General features: G+C 37.4%; 1 protein-coding gene across 1 annotated transcript in view; it reads left to right on the forward strand.

The window, feature by feature from the left end:
* ROBO1 (roundabout guidance receptor 1) overlaps window positions 1-24595 on the forward strand; it is a 542241-nt gene that overhangs the window by 407726 nt on the left and 109920 nt on the right. The window contains exon 4 of the mRNA XM_086611694.1: window positions 17318-17475. Within this exon, the coding sequence (XP_086467820.1) occupies window positions 17318-17475 (158 nt within the window). The remainder of the gene's footprint in view (window positions 1-17317; window positions 17476-24595) is intronic.

Below are 24595 nucleotides of genomic sequence, written 5' to 3' on the forward strand. Positions count from 1 at the left end.
CAAAACTTGTTGTTTGTGAAGCTAGAGATGCTTCTGCCATTAAAACATCTGAATCCACTTTCAAAAATCTTGTAGTTTGCTGTGATGTGTGTAACATTCAATCATTATCAACTGACTGGGGGAATGGACCTGTCCTGACTTCGGTGAAACTTCTAAGTGCAAGGATATAAAGTCTCTGAAGAGGGTTGGAAAATTAACCGGTAGAAGAAATCAAGCACAGGTGCAATCAGGAATAGTAACTGGAGAGCAGAACTAGTACAAAAGAAGAACATGGCACACAGACTTCTCCTCATTCTTTGCTGACACTCTCCTGCGGGGAATTAAGGCAAATCTGACTGTCGGAAGCTGTTGCATTTGTCTGTTTGGACTTTCCTCTTCCTCCAAAATCTTCTTTTAGATGATTTAAGCAAAAATGCTTCTCTGAGAAGGTGAAGAAAGAGGACAGAAAGAGCCTGAAGCAGACACCACCAGTTTTTGTGTACCAGATCATGTTTTCAGCCATGCCAAGTTACTCTCTCCATCTCTGTCTTTTCATCAGCCTCCCTCTGTTTTCTGAATGCTACCTGTGCTCAGACATTGACTTGAAAGGTCTTTTGGTTTATTTTTCTTGGTAATGATATTTTGACCAATAAGTTTTCTTCTTTTGGAACATTTGCTTCTTTTCCCAGTAAATTAAATAGTCAGTCACGTAGTACTATATATTACCTTTGGCTACCTTGACATTTTAGTAGTTTACCATTCCCATGGCAATCATTTTATACTGTAATAAGAAAACATGGGTCACAAGGCATTCAAGAGTAGCATGCTGTCCTTACTGAGTTAAATTTGTATCCGAAAATTCTGCTGACATTATCCAATTCATAATTCAATTTAGGAAGTATGTCTGTTGTAGACCCTGACTTTTGTTTTTTTGTTTTCTTTATTCTCCGATACCATTGTCTATTGTTACTAAAATGCTTAGGAACCTAATTTTCAGTGATGCTTCTCAGCCAGAGCTTCAATAGTTTGGTGATGAATAGTTTTGAAAATCAAGCTCCTTGTTGAGCATTCTGTTGAGCACTGGCCTTCCGTGAAAGACACGATGATGTCTTACCCAGCCAATCTTGCAGAGTTGCCTAAGAAACAGATTTTGCTGAATTAGCTAACTGTTTGAAATCCAGTATCATTTCTGTCATCTAAAAACACATAGGGATGCATATGCATCTTTCTGGGTCACTTTATTCCTACTGTTGTAGAAAACAGTGATAAACCTTTTGTTTTCCCGCTTTCAAGGAAAGCTTCGGTTTTATAGTTGCTGCACGGGGCACCAGTGTTTCCATTGCACTCTTCCTAATGACATTTAGATCTTTTCCCTGACTACCATCATTTAATTTATTACTAGCATGTATACATGCGTGAATAGTTCAGATTTCATTTCCTAGATAGTAATTTGCGCTTCAGACATTTAATTTCATTTGCTGTTGTGTTATATGTTTTATAGTTTTTGGATGGCTTTTCTCTCTAACAAAATGCTGCCAGCATGAAATAATTGGTATGGGAAAAGGCTGCGCACATGGATTATGTATAAAGGGACTTAATTGATTAGCTTTGTAAAAGATCCAAGCTTTGCTTGGTGTACGTTTGCCCCGGTTCAGTCAATGGTACCAAATTTTAATGGATGGCTCAGCACATCACAAAAATGCCTTCTCTGCTCTCATGACAATGGATGCTCAGCTTTCCTGGGTGCAGAACTGCCAGACTGCGCTTCATAGTTCTTGAAATATATGGCAAAATCTCCAAGTTTTGTGAGTTTTGCTTTTGGGTGGTGTTTGGAGGTTTTTATACCAAAGATGCCTTTTTTTTCGGTTCATCTCTGTGCATTATTACTAGACGATTGAACGCCACATTGAATTAGAACTGCATAGGGTTGCGTAACAATACTGCTTTAAATTTTCAATATACCCTTTTCTGTGTGTATTTTATTAGATATTGTTCAACATTCGCTTTGCATTGTATGAAAACTTTCGATGACAATCTGATAAAAGATATTGGTAATTTGTTAGTAACAGAGTAAAGGAAAGAAAAACGTGTCTTGTGTGGTTAATAAAAATTATCAAGACACTTGTAAAGTAGTTGTTTCATAAAACTACCCAAAGGGAAAGTTCTGCAAAGCATTTCTGCAGAAGCTTTTTGAATCAAAGAAGTAGTTTTTCAGTTTAGACTTGTCAAACGATTCACATAGTACTTTCCACCTTGCCCCCCCCGCCCCTCCGTTTTTGCTTTAGCCCAGTGCTTGAGAAGAGTTGTGAATGTAAATAAATACAAACCAATAGGAACCCTGTTTTATTATTTCACTGGGAATTTCTGTACAATTTGAGAGCAACTTGCTACAAGTCGAGCAGACGATTAAGTTTAACCTTGATCTTAAGCCAGCTAGGTTGGCTTACATTCTATCAGCAAGGGATTTAAATTTACTCGGACACGTTTTAATTGGCATTTGCGCAACATGTACTCACAGATGCTGAATTCATTGAGAAATCCTGAGTACCATCTGTTAAACTCTGTTTCCTCTTTATTAAAATGTAATAAAATAAGGCTGGATCCTTCTGGCTTGCTAATATATTTATCTTTCAGAATATAATATTTTAATTACCACATCAATAATGTGCTATTTTGTGCTAGATATTAATTTCTGTGTTTAATTAAAAATAACCTTATTTTCTTTGCTCTTTTTCATAGCTGTTTCCTCAGAAACATTTAAATCAAAGATTTCAGGCCTTACTTTTGCACTTAACATAAAATGTCTTTAAAAACAGTGGATGATTGTTTCAGCGTTTGCTGAATGTGGATGCTACTAATATTGACTCACGTGGAAAAATAATTGAAGTTACTGAATAACATCCAGCCCATTTCCGAAGAATATGTCTGCCTTTAAAAATGTGATTGTTTGTTATTCATTGATCATGTTGCCTAAAGTAAGCATGTATAAATTCTAGACACATTTTATTTTATGATAAACAATACTTGCACATGCTAGTACATTACTTTTATTTGGAAATGTGAGAAACAAAAGCTATTTTGATGGATTATTTGGGCAATATGGGAACGCATATATATAAACGTACAAAAGCATTCATTTTAACAATGAAATATGCTAAGCATAAAAATGCTTCCAATTCTTCATAAAAAAAAAAAAAGTCCTTGAACATATTTCATTAATGGACAAAGCTGTTTTGAATCCCTGATATCTCATGTGGAGCTGGATCTTCTTACTGCGTTCCAGGCCTTAGTGGCTTTGGGTTTAACTGTTGCGTTCTGAGTAAGGTTTTACGTGGTCCATGATGTATAATCACAGGTAGCATAAAGCAGTGCTTGAATGTAACTCATGTAGTTGTACCTCCCCACTCTTACGTAAGAAAATAGTAGAGAAGGCAGCTTCCATTCTGTAAAAATGGTGATTGTTAGTGTTTTTCAATGTTTTGGAGTTGTTTGTTGTGTTTTCGTTTCGTTGTTTGGTTTGAGTTTTTTTTTTTACCTGAACATCGTACTTGTACTTTAGCAAGATTAAAGATCTTTTCCCTGCTGAACGTTTATAGGGAGAACTGATAGGTCTCTCACTGACTGAAAAGCAGACTTTTAAGCATAGCTTAAACTCATTGTTGCTCCAGAAACACTGGGATATGCTTGAGCACTTTTTAAACTTGGGTTCCAATGTTTCTCTTTTACTTTTGTGTTGATGAAAATCCTGGAACTTTTGGAAGGTACAAATTTTGATTGAGATGAGGAGTAGAAGATTCCTCTTTTTTACTTCAAAACTTATAGTTTTCTCCAAATTAGTCATCTTTTGTCTACAGTCTTACAGTAGTTGTTGTTTAGTGTAGTAAAGGTTTTCCAAATTGCTATTTAGGTCATACTCCGACTTGTGATTGACTTTTTTAGTGCTGCTGCTTGCTGCATGAGAATTAATTGTAGAGTAATTTGGACCTGTATTATAGGAAACTATAAAATTTGTACAGGGTAAGTAGATTTGAATGTAAAATAAATAGCGAGTGCAGTGAGTTAATACAATAAAAGATATAGTAACATCTATGAAATCACATACCTTTTTCATATCTAAATTCTTTTTTCTCTCATCTTTTTTCTCTCTCACTTCTTTCTCTCTATTTCTTTTTCTCTCATGCGCTCAGTTTTTTTCTCTCTCTCTCTTTTTTCTTCCCTCTCTCATTTTTTTTCTCTCTCATTTTTTTCCTTCTCTTTTCCCAGATTTTTTTTATTGCAGGGTAAACTGGCTGATACTTGAATGCAATTGTTAAGGTTATAAAGAAAATTTTTAAATTACATTGTAATGGGAAAATTTTCCTGGTTTACCTTTGCAAGATACTCACCTTTGATAGTGCGTTGCGGTGCTGTCTTTATGTAAAGCTTGTTGCAACGGTGCCTCAGCTTTCATCTTTTCTCTATGGTGGGTTATATTGAAATAATAGTAATTCCCTTGCATACTATGCAATTAGCCTTGCTAGATGATATTGGATCTAGAGATTTAGTTTCAAAGGGAAGGTTAAGACACCATGAATATCTTTTTCCTTTGAAGTATGCTGTTGAGACTTCATCTGGGGACAAAAGGGTATGGGCTTCTAGGGCAGTAAGGGCTAAAAGAAGAATGCCCATCTCAAATACAGACAAATCAGATTGTTTCCATCTCTCTGCAAATAATGCCCTATAAAACATTGATGCTTCAAAGAGCTGAAGAGTTAATCAGATAGATGTTGATGGATATAGCAGGTTCAATGTCCAATCATACCAGAGGAAAAAAAAAAAAACAAACAACTCCTTTTGGAAAAAAAAAAAATCTCATAAAATATACGTGTATGTAATAGGATTTCCTTGTTATTTATTTCTTTACTTGTTACCAGCAATGCTAAGCTAAGTGTATTCCCACTTGGAAAGTATCTTTTTAATTATCCATCTGTTTTCCCTTACCTTTTCTTTTTCTGTCTGAATTGGTGGTTCTATGTGCTTCAAATGGTATGTAGATTAATTTCTGTTCTACAAGTCTTAAATTATTTATACTGTTTGGGAATAATGTGTATTTCCATTGTTTACAGCTCTGGTGTTTCTGATTCTGTAGCATCAGTCTTATTTTGCTGAGAGTGTCCTCTGTTGATTAACTCTCTAGATAGCTTGATAATGGCCTATTTCCAAATGATGTATATACAAATCCCAATTGTTTCCATGAACCTTGACAGAATTTAGTGAGGTAGTTGTTACTGTTTTTTTTAGATGAATATGTATAGAGTTACCTCTTTGTTTTTTAAAAAATGTTCCTTTGAGAGATCAGATAGTTTTGTCTGTTGTACAGTTTTACGTGGTAAAATAAGAAAGGCTACCTAGGCGTTATTCATAGAAACTTATAGTGAAAACAGAAGTTTGACACAATAATGGGAATAAATGCTGGTGGCACTGCTTACTTCTGTTTACTGGTAAAAGCACTCACTTTTTTTTCCCCTGCTTAGTATGGCGTTCTTCAGGGTTCCCGTTTTAGACCAGCTGCATTGATTCAATGGATTTATGAATATATAATGCTATTATTTCTGTGGCTTTAGTAAGGACACTACAGATATATTCCTTCTCCCCAACAAATCCCAAATATACAAATATATTTTAACATTAGCTGTAGTGCATATGTGTTGAGTTTTTGGTACTACATAATACACTGTATGTATTTCAGTTCTGAGACTGGTATCTCATTGCTGTAAAGCGAACAAGAAATAGCAAAGAAAACCAAGTACTTATATGCATCTTATGGTTTGTATAAACATTAAGACTGTCTACTATTTAAAGGCGTTTTCTACGTGAAGTAACTGTAGTGCCTCAGTCTGAAAACTCAGGAAAGCCTCTGAGCAGTCACTTGTCCTGGTGAGCTACGGAAAGATGCCAATGAATTTCTTTCAAACATGCAAGCAACAGCAGAGCACTTTCTTTAGCAAAGCAAATTTCTCTTTTTATATTCTCGTATATAAATGAACATGGTGACTTTGAAGATTCTTACTTGCTTGTTTGTATTTTCTCAATTCCTGATGAGAGAAGGCTTGTATCATCTTTCTCTTGGCCCTCTTGCTCCGAATTGGTTTTGTAATTGCTGGTCAAAATCTAAGATAGGGATTTCTGAGAGAAAACCTACAATGTGAACTTAAAACTTACCTATCCTTTTTGGCCTCCTGGCTGGGCAAACAGTGCGTAAATACTGACAGTAGGCATGCAGCTCCTCTTATCCCATAGTAATTTAAAGCACATGTGGGAGGAAAGACATAGTAGTATTGAAAGAACTGGTGGACAGGCCATGGTGTGGTAACTAAAAGAAATGAGGAGAGGAAAAGATAAGATTGTTATAGTGGATATTAATAACAAATTTTTATGATATCAGATGTTCTTAATTCTGCTATATTTACATTATGTCTACAGCAAGTAGTTGCAAGTAGTGCAACCCAATAGAAGTGTATTTGTAGAGGGAAACAGTTGGCCTGAGAAACAATGTCTACGCTGTGCATGTTTCATGAGGGCTCCAGTTTGATCTGTTACCTGAACACCCATTGGAACCTGCTGTTTGTCTTCTGGACTAGTTCCATCCATCGCCCTCTAAATAATCAGTTTTTGCGTTCCAAGCCTAGTCTAAGATAGGAATCAAAGCCAGGCTGATGTAGAAGATTTGGAGATTTCCTTCCCAGTGCAGTCCTGATCCAAGCTCAAGTACTGACATAAAAACCTCTATAGAGGAACATCCATTTTGCTTTTGTCCAAACATAAGTTTCATCATTAGAAGTTAGAAATAGCAAAAATAAGGGGGAAAAAGCCAACAGTCAAATTACTAAAATTACACGTTACAATCTCTTTACCACTGTTGTTTCCCGGGAAGTTTTTAAGGAGTTGGTTTGTACTGCAGTTTCTCACAGGGTGTAACGCAAAGGTGAAAGCAACATTCCCACCAAACGCACTCACCGCCTTCATCCTTTCAGACTTTCACAGCCATTTCCATTACGTTGGTTTGTTTTGTCTTGAATGCATTTCTAAGTTCCTATTTCAAGCAGACTAAGCTAACGTTACAGTCACCCACTTTCCTTTTCCTTGGTGGTGTGCGCAGGCGCGTAGTATCGCGTGCTGCAAAATCTCTACCAGCCAACGGTGCCTCCCAGCGTTACGAAGTTTGGCAGCGACGGACACCAGCGTCTCTTTTGTAGCTGTTATTAAAGATGCTATCTTTAGCCGCAGCACTGAAGTTACACAACTTAATGTTCTGCGTGTATTAAAATATTAATGAAAACACAGGGTTGAAAACAATGAATGTGACCCAATATGAAAGGAAGTGTTTAATCAAAATTAAAATCTTCAGTAATGAAATCTGGCTGGCTTTGTGTGCGTTTGTGTTCCTGCTGAGCATCGCCCTCTGTTTCCTTTTGTTAATTCTGAATCAGTCTTCTGACTGCTGTTTTACCGCATGGGGTGATCCAAAACTTCACGCACTCCTTCCTGCCAGCAGTAAGGCAGCCACTGCTAACAGGCAATGTTTCTCTGTTTTTTACCCAGTAGCACTTATTGCACATTAAATGCTAACATATTGATCAATTGGCATGTTGCCTTTGAATATCTCATAGGGATTGAAGCCAGAATGAGAGTCCAAATGCAGAAGTACTTTTCTGCATGACTTTGTCTTTTGCGATTTACGATAGCGTATAAATCTCCAAGAGTTGCAATTCAGAGTTCCAGCCTGGTGAATTCGGTAATGTCTCTTTGCTTACAAAACCATTTTTCATTGCCGTGGCTGTTAAGTTTGCTACTTTTTGTAATGCTTGACGTAGAATTTTACAATATTTGAAGCCTTCGGATGGTTGTCTAAATGAAGAGCTATCATTGTAAATCATGAAGATGTCTGTCTAGAGATTTTTGAAATTCTGGACAACAAAAAATTTTAAGTGTGTGATATTGTGCTGTGCTTCTTTATACTGAGAAAGTGGAATCATTCATATCTTAGAATATGCTTGAAATAGAACAAATGTTTGCCTGTACTGTTTGGGGTCTAACTCAAAGCAGTTAATTGAATTAGATGAAGACTGTATTTCTCTATGACCTCTGTATAAGGCTGTCTGCCATTTTTCCCTGAGATGATTTCCTGGAATGTTTTCTAAAACCAGCAAAAATATGAGAGATTTGGCATAAATGTAATTTTGAAAAGGTTTACCTGTTTCTGCTGTGGCAATCTGTTGTCAGTTTACATCTTGAATGTTTTAGGAGGTAAAGAAACAAGATAACATTACCATAAGAATGGTACATTCATGCATTTGGACATGCAGAGTATGATTAACAAAACATCCGCTATCTCGCTCGGGTATATCCTGCTGTATAGCAGTCTGGAGAGGTGACAAAAGATGGTGGAGCTCAGTGGTCTGTAGTCCACATTTCGTTCAACAGAATGAAATTTTGTGTGACAAAACCAGCAAAATAAAACAGAATAAAATTGTATGTAATAGTTCAGCTACATTTTTGAGCAGTGTGACTTTGCTATAGTGTCTGGTGCCAACAAATGCTGTTCTTCGCTCTGCTGTTATTTAGAATTAGCCACTCAGCCGTATGAAGAGGCTGCATCTTGCACCTTCTGACTGATGTTTCAGGCTTGACCTCAGATGTAATGGGAGAATATAATTTTCCAGAATATTAAAGTAGTGACTTAGCTGTTTGAGTATGATAATGATACTGTATATTCTCTGATATTAAAATGTCATATTTTTCAACCAGTTCAAGAGCATAATGGGGATTTTTTTTCATGGAAATACGGTCCTTTTAAAAAACGCTGATTGTAGTGGTACAGTTATAACATGCTAAAATTTGAATGCTGAGCAGAAGGACACGGCTAAAATTGTTGCCTTGAGGCAGGACCTTAGCAAAACAGTAGCTTAGTGCATATGCAGATTTAGGGCTATGCTGCAGAAAGATTGTTATAGCAGGCATGTGAATCTTTCTTTCTTTGAAAATGTCTCCTCTGTTTTTTTGACTTCTTCAGAGTGAAAGGATGATTGTAAGCTATCTTACAAGCATCAGCTATTTAAGTCTTGCTTGTACTGCAGAAACAGCGTTGCGACAGTTTCATTGGCAAGTCTGTGGAATAGTTGTATCTCCTCTTTTAACAACACAAGTTAAGACAAATAAGGTTCCTTCAGGTTTGGCCTAGTGAGGGACTTTCCAGCTTAGAAACTATGGGAGAGTCAGTTTTTCAAATCTTAAGCCAGCATAGCTTGCTATTTGGCAGCAACACCTTTTAATCAAGTGCAATGTGACTCCATTTGCCAGTGCCATATATCCTAGCTTTAAGCTCACATTGAAAACTGGCTAAATGTTTGCTTCTGTCCTTGCTACCTGTATTCCTTCCTTTATTTTTTCCCCTGGAATTCCGAGTTACAGGACGCTGGCATCTCTGTGTTGGTTCGTGTCTTCTTTCTTAAAAGGGAAAGTCATTCTGCTTGTGAAATAAGATTTGATAAGTAGTTAAGAAAAACATTAAGTGTCTTATCACCTTTTCTCTTTCATTGTTTGGTCATTGTATCTCTTTTGTCATTTCAGTTACCTCTTTATGCTTCAATTTAGAGGGCCAAGACAAGGTTCCGCTGCAGCATCTTAATCTGATTCTTTTTCTTTATTGCAATCTGCTTTGAAGGAAGGCTAGCGCAGCTAACAGTTCATTGCAAACTGGACATCAGGACCTTGACTTGGAGTGCACAGAAAAAAAACCTTTATTTACAGAACACACCCAAATCCTTCGATTGAGAGATGTAAAGCCTTCTTTGCCTAGGGAAAACTAATTTGTAATCTCCCAAAGACAGAGTTGTTCTGTGAGCTGTGTCTAAAACCCCTTGGTTTGTGTCTGTCAGTTTGGAAACCCGCTGTGTTAGTCGCACTTAAAAATATTGTCTGTAGTGAAGCATGATTCAAATAACCCCAAAACTCTAAAATGAAAGGTACAATGAAACAATAATAATAGTAATAAAAAAGAAAATAACTGTAAATACTTAGGACAAGTGAAGGGAAACTGTCTCTACCATCTGTACAATTGAATCTACTCTTCCAGGAGGTAAATTCTGACTTACAGGTAGGAAGTGCCTTGTCCCAGACCATAATATGTGGAAGATGTTGGGAAGGATCACGTTTTGTACACAGTCAATCAAATTAATAATTAGGTCTCTTCTCCTTATCTATTTTCAATTTTCAATCAAGCTAAGGGACACTCTCAGAGTCACATGCCTGAGGCGTCACAGATCCTTCAGGGTTTAATTAGGATTCCCAGTGCTGCAGCACGCTCTCTTAGGCCTGTCAGTTACCCTTCTCACAGGAGTTAAAATTACTCTTTATATGACTTATCAGATTTGGTCATTTAATTGATTCCCAATTCGTCATCTAATTCATTTACAGTTTCCTTTCCACACACAGAAGTACTGTTATGGGATGACAGCTATGTTGCCTCAGTAAGATTCCTGGCAATACTTAAAGCCCAAATCTTCAACTAGTGAAATAAAATCAGACTGATTGTGAGTGGTTCCCATAAATTTTTGTATCGGCAGTAACTTTCAGCCAGTGGTTTTTACAGAAGTCTTTTTTGGAACCTGCTCCTTAAGCATGCATTTCTTTCTGTTAACAATTGTAAGTTTCTTAATGACCGAATGAAAAATAACAAATGACAATAAACATATCTATTTTAACACCTTTATATGCCTTCAGTATCTTTATTGCCAAATGCCTCAACATTTAGTTGCCTTTGCAGTGTAGCATATTGGTTGATTCAAGCACATTGCTTGTCTTTGTCATCGGCACCTTTTAAAAGATGTGATCCGATAGTTTTTCCTTTCTCCTTGATTTCTTTCTACATTAATGGTTTAGAAGCATGCAGGTATTGTATCTGCTAACATGTATTGCTTAATATAACAAGGAATGACACTTGTTTTTCTAGAGAAGGTAACTATTGGCCTTCAGTCAATACTAAGATCCCAGGTTAGTGGTGCTGTATAAAAAGCAATCAATCAAATACATTACTCTTTAGAGAGAATTCTTACATTTTAAAAGAACTTAAAGGTTACAGTAATTGAGGCAGTACATTTTGTTAATGTTTTAGAAGTGTGATCTAATTTCACTGCTGCTATTTCACACTCTATAGCTGCACCTTATGATCAGTCTCTTTACAATGAGCAGTCTCTTATATCTGGAAACGTATTCAATGCGAATTCTTAGACTGTGTAACCAGGGAAGTCCTGTGTCCTAGGAGGGCTGGCTCTGTGAGGGAGTTAAACTGTTCGGCCACGTGTCTGGTGTTCAGTAGTTTTGAAGTTCAGAGGAGTCTGAAGGAAGGTTAGAGACAAAGATACTGACCTGATGTGCTTCTGCTTGCCCGTAGAAGGCTCTTTGGTCTGACTGGGAAAGGTGTAGTGAGATCCAATAGCTGAGGTCAAAGTGGTTCAAGGTAGGAATCAGATGAAAATGGAAGATGATGAAGTGTGGAGTCCCCTAGGCAGGCTGGCTGCTAGATGAAATTAATCCCTACCTATTGGAGGCTTTATAGAAGTGTAGACATATTTTGAAACATTCAATGCCATATTGCTGGACTCGTTCACTGCATAAAATTATTGCCTGAATTACGTGAGTGATCTTGTTAGATGATCATAACAGTAATTTCTGACTATTTATAACCCTACTCTTTCTGTTCCATTTTAATGACTATGTACTGTAGTTAACACCGGTGTTAACCTGTTTTTAACATCTTCAGAAAGGAAAAGAAAATTTTTTTTTTTCAGGGAACCAGTTTTTGCTTTAACTTCACGTGACTACATGGAAACTTTTAGGGGGTTGTTTTCAGAAAAAAAGTACTTCTCATTTGTAAAAGAACAAGCTTTTAGTCAAACCAGGTAACATTCTTAAAGAGTTTAATAATGTCTAAAATACATTTTGGTAACACACATATTGTCTTAAATCTGATCATTTATGCATTTTTTATTCTTTTTGATCTTAATTAGGTGCCATAACGCTACCCCATTAGTGGCATGCATGTATAAAAAATGATATCCTGACATCTGTATAAAGTTCATGCCAGCAAAGTCTTTAAACCAGGTATGGTAATTCTGGCTGATGCTTAAGTTAGTCGTAATTAAAATTAAGGACCTGGTTTGAAGCACTGTTCCAACTGACAAACGTCTTAAAGCACATTTGAATGCCAAAAATGTCTGCCATGTGTCTGTAGGTTTGAATTACAATAAGTTCAGTAGGTAGTGGGGAAAAGGAATCGTTGCTGGTCCTGAATTACAGGAACTGTTCTGCTTTTGAATAACAGCTCAGTCCTGACTAAGAAATAATTAGTTTTTCTTTGATTATGGGTTCATGCAATTAGAACTTTTATATAACCTCCTCAATCTCGTTTTTCATTTTCCTAATCTTACAGCATTTCACAGCAAGGGCACGTTGTTGTTTTGTTCTGCATACTAGGTGGAAACTTTCTTTGTAATACTGTTGTTTTGTTGATGGGAGGAAAGAGAAACATTGAAATATTTGTTAGAAATTTACAAGAAATAAAAAAGAATTGGTGGGTATTTAAAAAAAATAAAATCTATTACATGATTTTTTTTTTAATAACAAAATTAGCCAAAGGCAGGGCAGTGGGCCTTTAGTAGGGTCGCATTGCTCAGCTTCAGCACATAGTTTGATGTTAGCGCATTTTTGTTTGCTGGGAGGAAACTTGCTTGTTAATTGCGGTCTGGTTGTTTTATAAAGCAATGTAAAGAATAGCATTTCTTCTATTTATTTCACTTTTCCGTGTTTTAGAGACACGTGCTACAATACAAAGAAACATTTAAATCATCTTCAAGCTGAAAGAGTGTAAATTGTTGAGATCTCTTCGGTTGTCTAATTGTGTGACGCTTTGGCTCACTGATCTCTCTCCAACAACTACCCTTGCAAAATAGTGTGCTTTGTCCAGAACAACGCAGAAAAGTTAGCAGCAAGCAAGTCTTGATGACCTCTTTCAGAAGAATTGAAACGGATTATGATTGCCTTAATCTGATAATGAAACGCACCCTAAACATCTTCATTTCCCTCTCTTCCTCTGTTCACCGAGTGACATGGTGATAATATCTTGGGTGATTAGGGATCCTGGATAGATTTTGGTGCACTGCTTTGAACTGATCTAGCATGAAATGTCTAGCCAGTCTGACTAGAACAGATCTGTAATCAAAATTGCCAGGACATTTTCTTATTTCCAGTTCTTAAATGATATCACCTGTTAAAACACAATATCCACGATGTATGATCATAATTAGTGTGTTCCTTACAAATGTGTTCTTTTCACTTATTGACTAAAGCTTTTTGGTTGGTTTCTTTTTTCTTGTGTTTTGCTGTGGTTTTCTGTATTGTCTTGGAACTAGAGCACAGTTATTTAATGATAAACTTTGGCAATAATCTTTCTTAAGTGTCTACAGTGTCTATATGCAAAAAAACCCTGCCTACCTACCTCCCATTCCACCCAGTAATGACTCCCTACTCTTTTTTGTAATAGCCAACAAAAAGCTTAAGAAAAAAACACTGGGTACTGCATTTTTGAAAAGCACTGTTTAGGGTTTACACAAAAAGTACTGTCTCTGCTTATGTTGCTTGTCAATAAAAATTTATCCTTGAGTGATTGCTAGTTCCTTTCTGCTCTGGGAAAGGTTCTCTGGGGGAAATGCAATTGCTTTATTGATTGAATAGTACACGATTTTAAATAGTTGTACGAGTAGTTGACTTTTAAAATGGAGTTACAAAAGTTGCTCTTGAACCTGTTTAGTTCATCAAGCATAGCATAAAAATGTTTTCAGCACAAACACAGGACTTCAGAGTCCACACAGCAAGATAATGGAGTTGTCCTAGCTTGCAATGACAATAATTATGATCATTATTATTCACTATATCTTAGAAAATGTTAGAGTAAAATTTTAGAAAGCCTTATCCACAATATGTCAGAAACTAATTTTTTTATGCCTATGCAGACTCTACATTGAATTTGACAAAAAAAAAAAAAAGAAAAAAAAAAGGCAAACATCCTCTTAATTTATCTATTTTCATTCCAGCTGCATGTATGTCAAAAGAGATGCATGTGGTGAAATTTGACCCTTTGGTGACTGAAAGTACATGCGGTGTTAGTTTACAAAGTATACTTCTAATATATCTTTAAAAGGAAATGTATTCTCAATTTACAGTGAGCCTTGACTAGGAAGAACAGAAAGAAAAATTGCTTTTTTTTTTTTCAGTAAGGGAAGAAAATTTTAAATTTATAACTTTATGCAAGATTGCCAGGGCCTGAGGCAAAAAAACGGAGCATGTATCTACTTTACAGCTGCAAAAATAATTACATGACAACTATCTGTGGAATAATCTCTAGTGGATTACACTTTGTTAGCATTTCATTATGTAATGTTAGAGCCGAAATAATTCACAGTAAATGGAAAAAAAAAAAAATACTCGTTTTGATGTATCTATGGCCTGGCCCTTTGATGTTCTCCTAAGGCATTCTATTATGCATTGGTTAATTTGTGAAAGTTCTTAGTTTACAGACCAGGTACTATGCTTGTAAAGCTGATATAAGACTAAGGAGTATAGAAATTACTGAAGTAATTTGTTTTTATTATGCAAGTACTGGACTTCTTTGTTGCTTCAAAGGTACTTAAAGCCATCTGAGGTGCTATCTGATAGGCTCTCCTCTTAGATTTACGAGGTCTTTCAGACTTGAGAAGCGAAGCACTTACGGTTTATTACGATCACTTCACTTGATTTTTTTTTTTTTTTTTTTTAACTTAAGGGCACTTCTTTTTATATATCTCTTAGCTTTATCCAAGTGATGCAATCTTCAGCAGTAATAAGAGTCTTCTTACTAATGGTCAAAACACCCCTTTTATTATGTTGCAATAGAACTGTTGTGTAGCAAATAAACTCTTCTGCACTTTCATGTGCTGTTGGCACTGGAATCTGGATATATAGGGTTTTTCTAGTAACTTGGTACAACTTCTGTTTCTTCATCTTCTATGTTCTTTTGCTTTTTAGAGACAGAATTTTTTTGCTCTTAGATGAAGCATGCTTTCTCAGGATTCTGTGCACCAAACAATAGGTGCACTTAAAAAAAAAAAAATAAAATAAACTTTCTAGACTAGATCTATTTGAGAGACCTGGTTCAGCCAAGAGAATATGTTCATCCAACAGCATCTCTTTGTTGTAGACCAGATGACCTCCAGAGGTCTCTTCTTCATTAAATCATATTATTCTGTTGAATTAGTTTGTATTGTTAAAGTGATAGAGACATTTTATCCTTGATTATCCTATTCCAGTGCATCAGTATCTCCTGATTCAGAGCATCCAGAAAGCTCAATAATTAAAATGAAATATTTGAAATGTGAGTACTTCAGAATGGAAGGGACTTGGTAAATTCAGTTGAGATCTGCAATACGCTTCAGTTTTGTTGGTACACAGATGTTCTTTGGTACTTCCAGAAATTGTATACTGTTTCTAGAACAGTGGCAAAATATTGTGTTGATTGCTTTAGATTCCCACCTACCCTTCTATATCAATCTGGAACTTTCCCTGTGTGTGTTATGTTATGATGAGCCGAGCTGGACAAGTATGCCTGTGACTGTAGCTACTGAATGTTAAGTAGATGGAACTACAGAATGGAAGGTAGATGTAGTTGAGAATTAAAAATAGAATATAGTCCTACTGATTAGTTACAAAGCTATTTGCCAATAGTCCTCCAAAGCAAAAAAACTAAAAATCATTTTTTGCTCCTTCCCTTCATTTTAGATTATATACCATTGCAGAAAGTAGGTGTGAGAAAGGTATATTCCTCTGTCCCAGAGTAGATGACCCATTTGCCCTCAGACCATTTTAAAAGGTCTTCACAGCATAAAAGACCTTACAGAGAGGAATGGTTTGGTGGCAGTGCTGTACCTGCCAATCTGTAAGCACACCCACATTCCTTAATGTCTAACAATAAATCACACTTCACTTTGAAGCAGCATTAACAACCAAACCTCTATTCAGTAGTGAATGTCCATATATCTGTGATCCTTGGCTTGGAGGGTGTATTTTTTGCTGCAGATTCTTGGCACTATTTACTGTTGACACAAGATTGTTGCAGGTAGCAAGAGTGACAGATAGCTTTGTCAAAATCCTAGGAGTCCTTTGGTTGTAATGTACTTTTCCATTACTGTATCCTTTGTTCAGCGTGGATGGACTAACAGCGGTGGAGAGGACTAGAATGTTATATTTGCTATCTTTTGAGTTATTTATTTTTAGATTAAACCTAGTGCCACTTACTTGGCAAGACTTGGGAATGCCATTATTCTGTTAAACTATGTCTCTGTGTAGTGGTCTGCTGAGCACAGTATGATGTCTGTCCTGTCCCAAAAGGAAAAATAATCACACAGCTATTGATAAAATTCATAGTGGGTGATTGGAGGGAACTAGAGTTTCCTAGGCCTGGGCTTGGCCAAATGATGAGAAAGAACAAATTCTAGTAATGAAGCCACAATAAAAATGTTTCCTTCTGTGAAACGATGGTAACATTAATTTCTTCAGATGAAGGATATGGTCCTGACTGAGGCTAAAGAATGACTCCTAGAGATCAGGTTTTATTTTTTTTTCCCCCTTAGAAAAGACACAAGCCAACTTGCCAAGATGAGTTTTCTAAGGCTGTATAAATGTTTGACGTCTTATAACGTCATCAAAAAACTGGGAAGTTTAGCTGGTTTGTCCATCTTTGTCATAAATTCAGAGACAGGTACAATTCATAGGACCAGTGGCCAATCTTTAACCATAAACCTTTGAGTTAGTGGCAGCCTGACTTTGTGTCTTGGAAAAAGAGAGGCAGAAAGAAATTTCTGCTGTGCTTCTTCCCAAGTGACTGTCTACCTGATCAGAAGACGTTGTGCCTTCTTCAGCTGTGATAGGAATGCTGTGCTCACACGCTCGGCACACACTATGCCAAGTGCTATCAGTGAGGCAGCTCTTCTGTGCGAACGGTTCCATGTCTGTGCCAGCCTTTCGCCCCTGTCAGTGTCAGTCACTTGGCTCACGTGTTGGAAGTTCAACATGAGTTGTGTGTGGGTTTTCTCTGTTGCTGTGTGGAAGTACCAGAGACCATCTGCAGATGCCAGATGATATTCATTGACTAAATTGCTCATTAATATACAGTGACAATAGGGACCTTTAAAGGCCAAAACAAAACACTTTGCTGTGCTGTTGGTGTATTGGTGGGTAATTTTTGACTTCATTTTCTTTGTTCTTTCAGTTCTACGAGATGACTTCAGACAAAATCCATCAGATGTAATGGTAGCTGTGGGTGAACCTGCAGTGATGGAATGTCAGCCCCCAAGAGGTCACCCAGAACCCACTATATCATGGAAAAAAGATGGGACCCCTCTAGATGACAAAGACGAGAGAATTACAGTAAGTATCAAAAGCTTTTCAGACAATGCAAAAAATGGCTAATCTAAAATTACTAGTCTCTTGAGCGCGTGGGCATCCAGCCTTTCTATTCTTTCTAGGATCTGTTCTTTCCTTGCCTCGGGGGCAAGGCTAGTTTGCATTTAGCTTGGAATGTGTCCTCTAGTCTCATACTACTTCATTGCAGGGTAGGAATGTGTTTGTTAAAGAGGACCATGCAAAACCTATGCTCTTCTCTTCCTCAGAGAAATTAGAAGCTTGTGGAAATGAAATTCATTATATTTGTTACTGTCCTATAATTTCCTTGCCTTTTATCCACCTACAAATTTCCGCAACCTATAATATCTGCCTTCTTTGATTGGAAAGAGGAGCTACTAGTAGTCTAGGTGAGACCTTCTTTTGCAAGCTCGTTGAAAAGAATCTGTGCAGGAAAGTTGTGCGTTTTATGAGAAAGGATAAGAAGGCTTTTGGGATATAGTCACTTTTCTTTAGAGAGATGAAGGCTTATCGTGCCCTCTCAAATTAAGCTGTTTTCTCGGTAGAGGTGTTGTCATACTCATTTGTATCTGTAGCTTGCTGAATACAGTATGCAATTATTCAAGCATATGGATAAAGCAGCTTTTCAAATCAGAAAACTATCCTTCTTTCAATTTTTGATGTGTGAAACAATAAGCTAGTGAGATTAAATGTCTTGAAGAAGTGGCAATGAAAAATGGAGTTTAGAAATCATTTCTATGCTGCCAACATGGTGGTACAAAACATCTTTCCATATGGTGAGAAACTGTATCATCTGAAAGCACATACCATACATCCTGTTGGCACTAGCAGGATTACTAGTGTGAAAAAAGATCAGAGGGACATACAATTTATGTACCTCTATCATATGTTGGAATGAGGGAAATTTTTAATGGAAGAATGATTAAACTCCAGCAACCTAAGTAAAAAATTACCATTTTTGTTTGAGATTTAAATTGCCTGTTTTTCTATTTGTTTTTTACAAACAAGACAAAGCTCAGACAGCCTGTAGTTGTGGCATATGCATACATTTAAATTTTTAAGTACCCTACCGAACCTATACTGATTGCTGGCTATTAACTCAATTCCTCCAATCATGCTTGCTAAGAACTTGCAATTTCCTTTTCAAATCTCCTTCCCACTGTGACAAGTCAATTGACCTGAGATAAAGAGAAGATTCCAGTGCTACTTTTTTTTTTTTTTTTTTCAGGAAATGCTTTCTAAACTTGCATTTTCTATTACTATAGTTTATTCTCTTGAAGGATTTTCAGGTGTTGCCTATTAAGTACATTTCTTTCATTAGACATGAAAACTGCTCTTCTCCCAGCTGCTGGAACAAAGACATACCCAGAACAAAAGCAACTTATCGCTGACTGGCAATGCCACCTGTATTTATTAAAATTGTGTTTACGATGGAATAAAGCCCCTCAGTTTGGTTTTGTTTTCTGGTAATTATATCAAATACTCACCTACAGAGTATTCTTTCGCCATAACATCTGGTGGAATTATCTTGCGTTATCAGTTTCTGTTTCCAAAAACAAACAAATGAAAATGAGGTTTGATGTAGGTGTAGATATGTGCTTGTTTCACGTGCCCAAATGAGTGTTTGTTTTCAGAGGTGTAAATGAACAGTGCTGCGATAGCTAGCTCAACTGCCTTCATTTGCGTCCTGTTTGCCTGGCATTGTCTTAAGCAGCACTATTAATATCATGGCTGCTTTCTCACACAGGCAAAAGGCTTAAGATATTTTGTAATGCAGATTTGCATCAACTTCCAGCTGTAGCAGGATCTTGCCAAGTGGATAAATACGCATTCAGATGTACTTCTTAATAGCTTTGCAGTAACCATCTGTAGTATCTTGCTAGTGGCTGGGAGGTGAGGGGAAACCGGAATCTGGAATGAACAACATGCTACAGGACAGATGGGCAAAACATACTAATGTTGAAACCTGACTTAGAATTATTCCATTTCTGTTAACTTATCTCCTTTAGGTCATTTCCATTTCAGTTTAGCAACAGGAACATAAACAATTAAAAGGGTGCAACAGCTGAAATAAGGATGGAGTTGTTCGGTTTTAAGTGACAGATCTCATTTAAAAAAAAAAAAATCATGTAAGTGCCTGTATTTAAAATTAATGCCTACTTTCATTTGATGGCAAAATTGTAATTGACTTAGTGAGACTAAATTTCAGGTAATATAGTTTACAGGTGTTGCTTTCCTCTTTTTAAGCCATGAAATTACCAGATCAAGAAATGTCAAACTATATATGTTGGTGTTCAATATATATGTAATACTAGTGGGCATTTAATCAATGAAAATACTTGTAGTGGCTCCACTTCTAAAGCATTTCCAGTTGCTTTCATTTTTAGAGCCTTGTTGATCTTTGACTTATTGCCATTTTGAGAGTTCTGTAAGTGTCAAAGGCTGTTTAAAGCATTTTATATTAATGCTTTCCTTTCTGACAAGAGAGTTCAAATAACAATTAAGATTATATATTTTTTGGAATAAGGGATGATGCTTGACACCTCTTTTTGATTCATATCTATACTTTCTTCAGAAAGACAGTATGTCCATGAAGCAACTTCATTTTTAATATATGGAAGCTTTTTTTTTCTCATCTGCAATGACAACGTTGATCTTTGAGTCAGCAGAACTGGGCTTTACAGACTGAGTATTAAGGGTACCGGAGAAATAGAGGTGGTAGCTTGGTTCCTGACAGAGATTTTGAAGCAACAGATGTAGATAAATAGCAGTTCAATAAGATCCAAGTAAAGGCAGAACTTCCTCTGGAATGCAATAAAAGGAAAATATTACTTTGTCCTGGTAGGATTAAGGAAATCGATATGTTTATGTAGGTGAGATAATAAAAATCAAAGTACTCTTTGCATATTTTTGGTCCACATGTAGGGCAAATAAATGTGCTTTGAAGAGAAATAAATTTATATGTCTTTCAGGTTATAAACAATAGTGAATGGAACAAATAGGAACTGAAAGTAAGAGTATGGACACAGCTATTTTTGATGGGGATTATAGAAACAAACATTTTCTTTGAGCAAAGCCCTCCCAGTGCTGCTCAGTTTTAGCACATCATACTTGGTGTAGGCTCTTCAGTGTACTCGTGTATACTGGATATGTCTGATGAAGATTCATCATCAAAACATTTTATTCTCTCTGCTCTCTAATATGTCGTCTGTAAACAGTTTTCTCAGAGCATTGGATCTAAACATGTTTTTTCTCCTGTATATTCTTTACACTACAGTATGAAAGCGTGTGCTTGATGTGGCTAATCCCTCTCTATATATTACAAATGAAGCAGGAATGAGAGTCTTGCATGTGAAGCAAATGCTTATCTTTAACTTAATTTGTCAAATTGAAAAACTATTATTATGAGGCCAGAGCAGAACTAGTGCAATTCTGTGCTCATCTAATTAATTTTTCTCCTGAGATTGCTGTGGAATCAAGAATCCCTTCTTTGATATATATAGCTGAAAAGGAGTGCTTCATTGCAGTCCAGTAAATAGCTCTAATTTCTCACTGCGAACAATGTAAAAATAAAGTCTATTTTTCCAATTTCTGAAGCATTCCACCTGCACGAAGAGAGGCTGTGCGCATCTCCTCCTGGAGCTGAGACCTGTGGAGAAAGAAGATGCAAGCCTTACCCATGAGCATGAGAGAAGGGAGCTCACTGAGTCAGGGAAGCTCCTTGTTGTTTCCAGCCCTTAGTGGTGTTTATGGATTTGCAATCGCTGTCTTGCCAGGTGAAGTTCATAGATCCGCAAATTGCTTGGAGTGAGGATCTGGGCCAGGACTCCGGGCTTCTAGGTGTTCTCCGGAGGAACAGGCCTGCTCCCAGCTCATCAGTCAGTCTAGCCATCTCCTTTGCATGGCAGCCCATCTCATTGGGATGTAGCCTCGTGCTTCAGGCTCTTACTTGGGTGCCGAAAGCTATGAGTTTGCATTCCCTTGGGCTGAGAAGGAAGTGCCATCAGTCTCCTAGCTTCTGCTGAAGGATGTAATCCCTTGGCTTGGTCTTTTCAAAGGTATTTTGTCTAGATGCAGTTGGCAGGAGCACCTGTGGCTGTGATTACCATTAACAATGACTTGCTAGGAGGCTCATAGCAATTGGAGTGAATATTGGTTACTTGTCAGCCTGCGAATACCTCCAGTGTGCCTCCATTCACTTCTAAGCGATCGTCCTGTTGCACCCCAAAATCTCCCACTACTTTCCAAGTGGTGTCCCCACTGCCTTCCTACCACACACCACTGCAATGAAATTTTCACCTCCTTCCCCATCCAGTTCCTCCATCTCACAACCTGCTCTTGCATCCACCAGCCTTCTTCTCCCACCTCTCTGGCCTCACTCTGTCGCCTGACTAGTGCCAACTGCTTGTGTGGAGGTAACAATTTGGAAGTTCCGATAAGCAAAACCTCCTGCTGTTTGCTGTAATGTGAAGGCCCTCTTCCTTTGGCTTTGCTATTAACATAAATGGCTGGCATGCTGCGATTTGTAATGAATGTGGTGGTGTCTGTCTGTGGTAGGTTTGCTCAGAGCCTCCCTTAAGGAACTGTGCTGCTGCTCCGTCTTCCTTGTGAATCCCAAATGCAATTACCTGTATGCAAGATGCCGGCCTCGGTAATCTAACCAAGATGGTGGGGCCTTTAGGCATATCTTTAGGCAAAAACTGGCAATAATTACAGACTCTCAGGAGCGCAAAGCGTTCAAAGAGGATTTTGTGGATCTCCCATCTAGACAGGGGAACCTCCATGCGCTTTTGGATCTCACTCTCAATTTGTCTCATATTTTAGGGGCAATGCCTGCCTAATTAACTAAGCCTCAGTAAAATCATGATGCAGCTAGAGTGCCTGTAATTACCAATACTTTCCCAGTGGGAGAATGTACACATATCTTGCATAAGCTCCGGAGCAAGTTGATGTGTGAGCCAGGTTTAGAGGTTAGGATTTGACAGCTGCTTCTATTCCTGCCCCATGTCTAGTTAGTAGCCCATGCTTCAGGAAGCTTCTGAATTGTTCACATGAAGTCGTGGTGTAGGTGGTAGAAGGAAAAAGCTATGCATACTGAACATGAAATTTTAATAGGTAAAATCTTTTATGTATACATGAAAAAGGATGCTGGTACCTAAAAAAGAAATCCTTTGTAATTGAATACAAAAAGTAAAGCCTTTGCATTGAAACTTCGGTGCAGCACTGTGATTGCAATTTCCTCCTCTTTCGTATTAACTCTTATCTATCATTTATCCTGAATCATCCTCATTTGATTTTTAAAAGAAAAAGCTTGAGAAGCCATTTATCTTTCCTTGTTCAAGTTTCTTAGGTTTTAAGATCAAAGTTACAGGATGAATAATGCATACAGGTTTTCATTCCTTTTTTGCGTGGCTGTCTTGTGACATCAACAGTTTTGAATGACTTACACTCTTGTTTTAGATAAGTTGTAACTTGAATTCTTGATTCCTGTTTCGTTTCCTGGTCCTTAAATAGCACATCACAAACGCGAAGCATTTATTGTGTCTTGGACAAAGCTATTTTTACACGAGTGAGTGATGAAAATGTTTTCTACAAAATGTGAAAACAAAACCTCTGATCTTCTGCTGTGACAGGAAAACGTCCTTAAAGGTACCATCCACAGGAAGTGGTTTCATTTCTTTGCCTCAACCTTTTTGTTAATGAATTGTCACAGAGAACTTGGTTCATTCTTCTTGGCGGTGACCATTCACAGCCTCATTGTGCTGTGGCAAATTTAAAACTACACAGGTGATCCCAACGCGATCTCAGTCATAACAAAAAAGAAAAAAGATATGGAAGAAATTACTATGCCTATCAGTTAAAAAGGAAGAGAAAAGAATTGTTTGTATTGCTGGGAACAGTTGAAGAAGCAGAAATTAATTCCCTATTTAGGAAAGGCGCCTTTCCTTCCAAAGTTAAATTGCAGTGGGAAAAATTGCAGAGGGGAGGTGGATCAAGAAAAAGGAAACAAAAACTGGGTGCATTTGTTGCTGTGTGCTGTGCAGGAGTAACAATCTTAACCCTTTAAAACAGCTATGCGCCTGACACACACCATACTCTTACGGTGCCGCTCCAAATTAATTCAAGATGTTTATCATTATTTCTTTCTTCTCTATTTCTCTTCTTTTCCTGACCTCTTTTTTCATTAATGTATTAGTTATTAATCTCTTAACATCTTAATCTTCCCAAATTATGTGTTTTAGATACACAGCAGAAGATGTAATGCTAATGTTAATATAGTCTGTCCTATGGAGAGCTGCATGAAAGATCACGGCTTGGGTACACAGCACACAAAGCAATGAGGGTGAGGGGAAGGGAGGGAGCAAGTACCTCCAGCTCAGGGTTTTATTTCATTTTAATTGTTTTTCTTTTGGGGGGCAGATTAAAGGGCAGGCAGCAATTTCCTATATGCCCCAGGAGGGTTAGAAAGAGAAGTGTATTTTTTCTTCTGATTCCCAATGTGTATTTTTTGCCCCCCAGCCATTTCCTTTCTTCTCAGTCCTTTTTCTTCATTCTGTCTCTTTTTCTCACTCCAAGAGGGTTGACTTCCCACTCTACCTCCCTTTTTCCTTCGTCTACTGATCCCTATAATGGTTCAAGGAGGATCGAGGATCAAGAGTAGTTTTTGTTAATGATTTATATTTCTTGTGCTATTAATATTGCTTCCTCTGGCAACACAACTGGAGCTGCTGTGTGTTAACTTGGCACCCCAATGGGAAAAAAATGTAAAAGATTGTGAAAAATAATTTGGAACCACACAGCTGTCCCAGAGGATAAGTGAGAATGGCTCTAAATCCTGCTGTTTCTTGCTCTTAGTTTTTCAAAAATGTGACATTATCTTTCTCTGTTCACACCTAAAATTCTGTTTCTGGATCCTTGTTGCTCCCACTGGAGTCTCTGTGCTCTCCAGATTCCACAAATCATTCAAAATATTTCTTCTGGATCGTCTCCCTTATTTTCTGTTCTCACCACAGTATGTGCTTCTGTTGTCTCCTGCATTATCATCAGGTCACCTTCCCCATCTTCCTTCTCAGTTCTCTCTGTATGCCTGCCTTTTCCCCTGCCATGTCTAAACCACTCGAGTTTC

Source organism: Tauraco erythrolophus, chromosome 1, assembly GCF_009769465.1.
Source record: "Tauraco erythrolophus isolate bTauEry1 chromosome 1, bTauEry1.pri, whole genome shotgun sequence".
Taxonomy (NCBI): domain Eukaryota; kingdom Metazoa; phylum Chordata; class Aves; order Musophagiformes; family Musophagidae; genus Tauraco; species Tauraco erythrolophus.